The following is a 7,722-nucleotide window of genomic DNA, read 5'->3' on the forward strand; positions in this document are numbered from 1 at the left end:
GACTGAGGGCTGTGCTGTCTGCAGCTCAGCGATACCCAGTGCTTCCTTTTACGCGCAGGGCAACGCACAGCGGATTGCATGGAGCAGATGTGCCCGCACTGCCTGCCCACAGCTCCCTCAGCCCTCCTGCTGCCGCCCCTCAGCGCCAGGCTCCGAAAAACCACGCAGAGCTGAGCCAGCAAAGCTGCCGCCGTAACCTGGAAGGAAACAGCCGTCATCGAAATAAACTTCCTGGGTTGGTGCGGCCGGGAAGCGGCGCTGGCAGCGATGGCTCTGAGCAGCAGCGTGAGCCGTAGGTAACTCTGCTCGTTGTAACCTCGCAGAGCTCAGATTTTGGGGGATTTGATGGGCCTGATGTGGGTTTAGCAGCAGGGAATCCATGGGGGGGCCTTGGGGGTTGGTTGGGTGTATTGCGTCTGCGTTGAGCTCTGCGCGGGGCAGGAAATGACATCCTGCTCCCCTCCCTGATGTGGGCACTGAGGGTAGAAGTGTGTTGTGGATCTCTGGGGGAGAAATAGGACTTTGGCCTGCAGCGCTACATTTGCTTGGGCTTGAATGTAGCCCCTAATGTGGAGTCTGAGGGAGTGTTGTGCATTTGCCCTTAATAGCGTGCAGGGACAGTTAGTGTAAATCAGCAGTAATCCCTGGGAGGCCACTGGGAATCAGCCCATGAGCAATGAGACAGGGAGCATAAACAATCCCAGGGCACAACAGGGCCGAGTGGGGATCTTTGTTAGGTTTGGATGTGCTGTTCTCTTCTGCCTGCTTCCTTTCTGCACTTCTACCCCGAGGGCTCGTGGGAGTCTCCAAGGGCATTTGGGCACACTGAGGGGAAAAAAGGGATGGGTGAGAGCTAAAAAAAGGGATGGGTAAGGAGCTGAGGAGGGCTGGTACTGCCCCGCAGGTGGGCGGCATTCCCACTCTCAATGGGGGGGATATGCGTATTTTTTCCCCTCCATAAGAAGCAAAATAAGTTCACGTTAAGGAGGTGGGAGGGATTAAGATCACAGTGTTGCGTTTTTGTTATTTCTTTTTAATTTATTATTTTAAATAAAAGTTGCATTAAAGGGGGATTTACCAAAGCGTAGTGAGCAGAGAGGATTGCAAAAAGAATTTCTGTTAGCACTGAGGGAGAGGAAGGATTTATTTTGTTCCAGTGGAGAGCATGCTTTGAGGAGATGCTATTTCATGGGATATCAAACAATTGCAGAAAGGCACCTTTATCATCTGGGATATATGCTCATGAGGTCGTGTGCTTTTTTATTATTATTATTCACGCTTTTCCAGAAATTAGAAGTTATTGAATTGGTGCAGTGAGTAAATTGTACCTTTGGGAAGGCAGCGGGTTCAGGGTGAGCGCTGCCCCACGCACAGATCCTGCGTGGAAGCTGCAGGACTTCTCACTGAGGGGCTCTGCACTGAGTCAGGGCCGCGTGAGGTCGGATCCACCTTCAGTGCCCAGAAGAGGAGCGCTGGCTCTGCCCACCTCCCTGCTCCAATCAGCACTGCTGTCGCTACTGGTAGCAAAACCACGGCCTGGCTGCACACGGAGTGAAACTGCAGGGCTCAGCTCTGCTGCAGCTCCATGAAGTGCAGCCCTGAACACGTCCTGCCTTGCAGCTGGATAGAGGAGTGACCTATGGTTTGTAGCCCCTTCCTGCATTTTGGTTGCTTCACCCAGTGCTCCCCCCCTCATGCTCCCTCTGACTCAGGCCTCAAGCTATCCCAATGATGATAGCTCCGTTTCACATTGGTTTTATTTTTTTTAATTTTTTTTTTTTTTTTTTTTTTCCCAAATGGATTTATTGCAAAATATCTGTCTGGTTGAAAAGCTGCTTTGTTTAGTTCTGGTTTGGGTTTGTTTGCTAATGACCCTGTTTAGAAATAGGTATTTAGAATAGACCTCAGACATCCTGCAGCAGGAAGCGTGACCTCCTTGTGCAGTAGAGCCAATTTACACAAGGGATATTATTCTGGAACCAGTATGAGGTTTGAAACACGTCCTACATTAATTTTGTTTTCAAATATTGACAAATTTGCCTTCTGCATTTATAATAGAATCCATAGAATGGTTTGGGTTGGAAGGGACCTTTAAGATCATCAAGTTCCAACCCCCTGCTGTAGGCAGGGGCACCTCCCTCCAGACCAGGCTGCTCACAGCCCCATCCAGCCTGGCCTTGAGTGCTGCCAGGGAGGAAGCATATCCATGTCTTTGTATTTTAGGCTTGGATACAAAGCTTTGTTTGAAAAGATGCAACTTATGAAAATAAATTTCTCCTGCTTAGTATCAGCTTGACACTCCTTGTGCTTGCCATAATAAACATAGTCCTCATCTGACCCTATCACCCAGTTTGCTCTGATTTTTTTTTTTGGTCTATTCATGTTTTCCAGGTTCTAGCTGATGCCCACACCTCACTGTAATGATGCCATCAAGAACGAATCTCTCTGCTGGGATTCCCAGTAGCAAAGTCAAATATTCCAAGCTCGCCAGCACTGATGATGGATATATTGACCTGCAGGTAAAGTGTGGGGAAAAAAACTGCTTTGTTCTGCAAGTAAATTCCTACTATTGACTCATCATCACCATGCCCACTCATAGAATCATAAAGGTTGGAAAAGGTATCAAGTCCAACCTCACCATGTTTAATCATAGAATTTTAGCCCTTCTGCTCAGGAAAACCCACAGAGCTCAACTGCAAATAAGATTGTTTGTTTAATAAACAGAGTCAGCTTCATATATTTGGAGGGGGATGAAAATCAGAGCAATGGGTGTAAATGCAGCCCCAGAAAGCAGGGGATGCATGGACAGGATTCATCGTAGGGAGGCTGCAGCAGAGGTTCTTCTTGTCCTCTGCCGGTTGTGATATTCACATCTCTGCCACGGTTGTAGGGGAACAGCACTGAGATGAGCTGCTTAACGTTTGGGTTTTTTCCATCCAGTTCAAGAAGAGCCCACCAAAAATCCCCTACAAGGCAATTGCATTGGCTGTTGTGCTCTTCATGATTGGAACTTTTCTCATTATCATCGGAGCCCTCCTCTTGGCAGGATACATTAGCAAAGGCGTAAGTGGATTGACTGCATCTCTTTTCTAGATCTGTGTTTGCCCCTCCCAAAGCCTGCCACGAACCATAATTTCAGTGCAGAAACTTGGCACAAAAGGTCTATAAGCAAGAAAGTAATTCCCTCTGCTACCACAGCAGTGTTTGCTGACAGCTCCATTTAGCATCATGGAATCAGCCTTAGAATCATTCAGGTTGGAAAAGGCCCCTAAGATCAAAACCATTCCACCATGCTGCTGACCATGTCCCTCTGCCACATCTCCACAGTTCTTGGACACCTCCAGGGACCCCACCACCTCCCCGTGCCTGTGCTTGCCCACTCTTTTGTGAAGAAACTGTTCCTGACATCCAACCCTTGAGCTCTCTAGCTCCAGACTGGGTGGGATATCTGTCAGGATGGGCTGAGTTTCTATGTCCTGCTTGGTAGTGTGGTTTCCTTTTAATGCCAACTGCTGTCTTGGTGGGAATAACGCTCTGATCAGCGTGCTTCTAACAATGATCTGCTGCTTTCTGTAGGGGACACCTGGTCGCCATGCAGGACGCAGCACTATTTATCTCCTCTACATGTATGACCCACTGGAAGCAGATCTGATACTTGCCACTGACGCTGCGCTTGGCATACTTCACTTTTTGCCTTGTGCAGGATGGAATTGCTTTACAGTTGGCAGCTGCTGCTTATCAGTGTGGAAGCAGCAGCATTTTGGCCGTATCGGAAGCAGCCCAGGCGCTGATAGCAGGGCTGATCTTAGCCAAGCACTCAGCGCCTGGCCTGTGGTTGGCAGTTTTGTAATGTGATCGTGTCAGCAGGAGCCACCCTCCTACCCGAAGGAAAAGTTCAGCTGAGGTTTCCTGTGGCGAGGAGCAGACCAGGAAGGGCATCAGAGCTTAGCATGATAAAGCTTGAGAGATTTCTGATTCGAGATGAATTTTTTGGGCCAGGAAACCCTTATAGGGATGAATAAGAAAAAGACCTCGATGCAGATCCCTCCTCGTGGCACTTACATCGCTCTTCTCTCTGCTGCAGGGAACAGACCGTGCCATCCCCGTGCTCATCATTGGGATCCTCGTATTCCTCCCAGGCTTCTACCACCTGCGCATTGCATACTATGCTTCCAAAGGCTACAGGGGCTATTCCTACGATGATATCCCAGATTTTGATGACTGAATCATGTTCTGGACAGCATTACCAGTAGGTTAGTGTTAAGAGCTGCTAGTGATCTTAAATATTGGAGGGAGCCTTTAAGACTGTAAATCTTAAGCATGTCAGTCTCAAGATGCATCGTCCTGGTTTTGAAAATGCTGTGGGGAGGCTTTGAAAGCTTTCAGCTGGTGGGGATGGGGGCTGAATGTGAAAGTGACCAAAAGGATTGCAAAGTTAGGTGGGAAGAACATGTGATTTACTGTATTTTTCCTCTTGGGTATGATGCCAGTTGCTTGTAAGAAGTTCCTCGGCAAAGCAATTCTAGCCAATCTCCAAAAATAGATAAGTCGGAGAGTTCCATCAGTAAAGATATTTGTTTTTCTATACTGTTTCAAAGAGTTTTGTTGGTTGTTTTTTGAGAGATTGTGGCCACCCTTGGGTGTAGTGTCGCGAACGCTTTGCATCTCTTTCTGTTTTTGCTCTCTGCCCATCCAAAATTCTCCCACTTTACTTGTGTTGTGCTTGTCTGGAGTAATGGAAGTCAAATGCAAACTGCACTTGCATGAGATAACTTGCACGTACTGCATTTGCTGTGCAATTCATCATTACACTGACCAATCCTATTTGTTAAACAAACTTTTTTCAGAAGCAGGCTGTTCTCCATGCCTCTCTTGCTTATGGCAAAGTCAACTTGTTATCCTCTAAAAGGACTTACTATGTCTGGATTTTACTCATTATTTTAAAGCAAATAGAGACAGGGAGAAAAACTGGGATCTGGACCAGGACTTGAAGAATCTCAATATCTAAACCTTGGTTTTGATTGGTGTGTGGGTATTGCAGACGCTTGAATTCTAACTGTGTGTATATTTGGGATTATTTTGTCTTTGTCTAGATGATATGTTGCTAATTACTCCCTAGACCAGCAAAAAGCAAGTCTGTATAGTTTGTACTGGATAAATCTTGTTTGTATTGTATTGCTAGCTTCAGCCATAGGTTATTCAGGGGAAATAGATTGGTGGGTCTGTACTTGATGCAAAGTCAAAGCTCACTGTCTCTGAAGTGGGACTGAACCGAATATCCTGAAGATCAACTTATGTGACAAGACACAGAAATGCAAGATGCAAGTATATGTGTTTAACACAAATAAACTTCTCTGTCTTCTGTGTACAAATCATAAGTTCATCTTTTTCATCTTCACAGATTTCAGTGTAGTCTAGAAATGGTTCTGGGCAATGAGCTGAATATGCTGCTGCTTACTGCTTCCAGTTTCTGATGCAGTTGCTACAATCAGCAATAAGCTTTGCTGAGCCAGCAGCTTCACAACAGCTCCGACTGCTCTGCAGGACCCCGGCTCACCTGGATCAGTAATTACCCTCCGTAGAGCAGCAATGCAGTGCCCCAGGTGTGGCATCAGTCTGTGCTTCATCGTGTTGCCCAAAGTAGCGGTGGGTGCCCAAGGCCAGGTTGGATGGGGCTCTGGGCAGCCTGAAATGGCGGGTGGCAACTCAGGCAGAGGGTTGGATCTAGATAATCCTTCAGGTCTCTTTCAACCCTGGGCCACTTGTGATTTGGAAGGCCAAGATTCACTTTTTCCTCCCTCACTTTGCCATTCTTCCTCCAGTGCTCTAGATCAAACCCAGAGCCAGAGCCGAGGTCGTGTTTTTTTTTTTCAAACTCTGTCTATTCCTCGGGTTGACTTGATTCATTGGCCTGTGCGTGCCCTGCTGGCGTGCTCCGAGGAACAACTAATAGAATCCAGGATCTCCCTTTTCCCTTCCCTCCTCCCAAGGCAACAGCTACGCATGTCCCCTGCTCTGCTGCGTCACGTCGGCCTTGGCCACCACCAGTCTCGTGCTCCCAATGGCAGCCCAGCTTCCCAGATGTCACCACCACTTAACAGCAGCTGAAATCCCTCAGTTAAAGCTGGGTCTGGCCAGAAATGCTGCTGCTGACGCAAAGCCATGAATCAGCCTTTATAAGGGGATAAGAATGTGAGTTTGTTTGGTTTGGGGAGACGGGAGAGGAAGGGGAAGGGAAGTTTATATGGAAAAGAAGGAGCAGAGAGGAGCTGAGGGGCAGCAGGAAGTTGGGAAGCCTGGGGCTGCTAGAGAGGGTTAGGGAATGTAGGGAGCATGCTGACTTCTCTGGAGAGATGGCAATTTATTTGTCATTTGACAGAAGCACAGTGCAAATAAATCAGTCCCTTTCGGGGCGGTCTGTATGAGGGAGGGACGCATGGAATATTTCCTCTGCATGGGGATATTTTATGTCTATTTATGAGGAAAAAGGTGTATTTACTACTCAAAAAAATGTAGGTCCTGACTACCTCATTCTGTGCATTCATACATTGTATTCTAAGCATGGCTTTCCTCCAGAGTATAAACTTCCTTATGCTCAAACTTCTGTGGTCTGGCTGCAGTGCAGTAATACCTGCTGTTCATTTTTTTTTCTCAGAAAACAAGCTGACTTTACGTTTTGGAAAATCTGGAAGAATTACTGCAAGCATTTGTTTCCATGATGAGCACGGTTCTTTCATATAGCAGTGATGCTCCTCTGGTGTAGCTTTGAGGATAGCGGGTGCTGTCAGCTCGTGTTTTTGTTCAAGCATTGCATGAGGGCAGCAGAGTTCTCCCTCTAGATGAGGCTGTTCTCATACGCTGTTGTTCTGGTGCCTGAGTGCTGGGATATGACAACAGCCTCATTACTGTGGAGAAGTTTCTGGTTCTAGAGCAGAGCTTGACCAATGAGCAAGGCACAGGCTGAGCACTGATGGATGAGGATAATACCAAATTGCTGTCTCCTGTATTGAGCATCATCCATTCTGGGCGAGGCAGCTGTCTTAGATAAAAATAGTTGGCATTTATATGGCTCAGCGGGGTATTGTTACACACAAGAACTGCAGTAAGAACAAGCACCCAGAGTTAAGGCTTTTCTCTATTTTATGAGCACCTGCATTATATCCTCAGTGCTGTTCTGTTGCTGTGGTGTGATGTATTTATGACTGTTTGACTCTAGAGTCTCCCGGAGGCCTGAGCTGCAAAGAAGTCACAAAGAAATTGCACCAAATGTATTCTTTATAAAAGCAAAGACTCCTTTTCGATCAATCTCATGATTTTTATTTTAGTGTCTGGAGTGAGCACGGCTTAATGCAAATTCCTGAGCGTAATCACATCAGAGGAAATGTCCCTCAAGCAGTCAAAGCACCAGGTCAGGTTGCCCGTGGCCCCATCCAACCTGGCTTTGAACACCTCAAAGATGGGGCATCCACAACTTCTTTGGTCAGTCTGGGTAGCAGTGAAGACTATCTGAGTAGCTGCAGACATTATCTACAAGCCCCGAGCTTGAAATCCTGCAGCAAAGCCTTGCCTGCAAGGGGCTGTTTGTATCAAACAGCTAAGACAGGAGACAGAGAGGTGCTCAGCAGTGGAAAGGGGCAATAGGAAAAGCTACAGTTATCCAAAGTTTTATGCAAACGGTTCTCTGCTCAGCTCTACAGGGAACATCCTGGGAAACAGGGTGCA

At 47.1% G+C, this 7,722-nt stretch overlaps 1 protein-coding gene across 3 annotated transcripts; it reads left to right on the plus strand.

Moving 5' to 3' along the window:
• The first annotated feature begins 193 nt into the window (after positions 1–193).
• On the plus strand, positions 194–5,372 carry TMEM230 (transmembrane protein 230). 3 transcript variants are annotated; one of them, XM_042836220.1, is made up of 4 exons: positions 194–292; positions 2,392–2,519; positions 2,941–3,063; positions 4,085–5,372. In XM_042836220.1, exons 2-4 carry the CDS (start codon positions 2,421–2,423, stop codon positions 4,223–4,225), a joined length of 363 nt encoding a protein of 120 aa, XP_042692154.1. In that variant the 5' UTR covers positions 194–292; positions 2,392–2,420; the 3' UTR covers positions 4,226–5,372. The 3 variants fall into 3 exon arrangements, with proteins under 3 accessions (XP_042692154.1, XP_042692153.1, XP_042692155.1); XM_042836219.1 differs by having other exon boundaries at positions 199–296; XM_042836221.1 differs by lacking the exon at positions 194–292 and adding an exon at positions 1,358–1,642.
• The last annotated feature ends 2,350 nt before the right edge of the window (positions 5,373–7,722 follow it).

This window comes from Centrocercus urophasianus, unplaced genomic scaffold (assembly GCF_019232065.1).
Source record: "Centrocercus urophasianus isolate 14NV4802_14NV808 unplaced genomic scaffold, USGS_Curo_1.0 seq_58, whole genome shotgun sequence".
NCBI lineage: Eukaryota > Metazoa > Chordata > Aves > Galliformes > Phasianidae > Centrocercus > Centrocercus urophasianus.

Excerpts from the sequence above, each read along its gene's own strand:
- TMEM230 (XM_042836220.1), top strand. The coding sequence starts at position 2,421 with ATGATGCCATCAAGAACGAATCTCTCTGCTGGGATTCCCAGTAGCAAA. Across the intron at positions 2,520-2,940 it reads ATGGATATATTGACCTGCAG|TTCAAGAAGAGCCCACCAAA; the intron begins GTAAAGTGTGGG and ends TTTTCCATCCAG. Across the intron at positions 3,064-4,084 it reads CAGGATACATTAGCAAAGGC|GGAACAGACCGTGCCATCCC; the intron begins GTAAGTGGATTG and ends TCTCTGCTGCAG.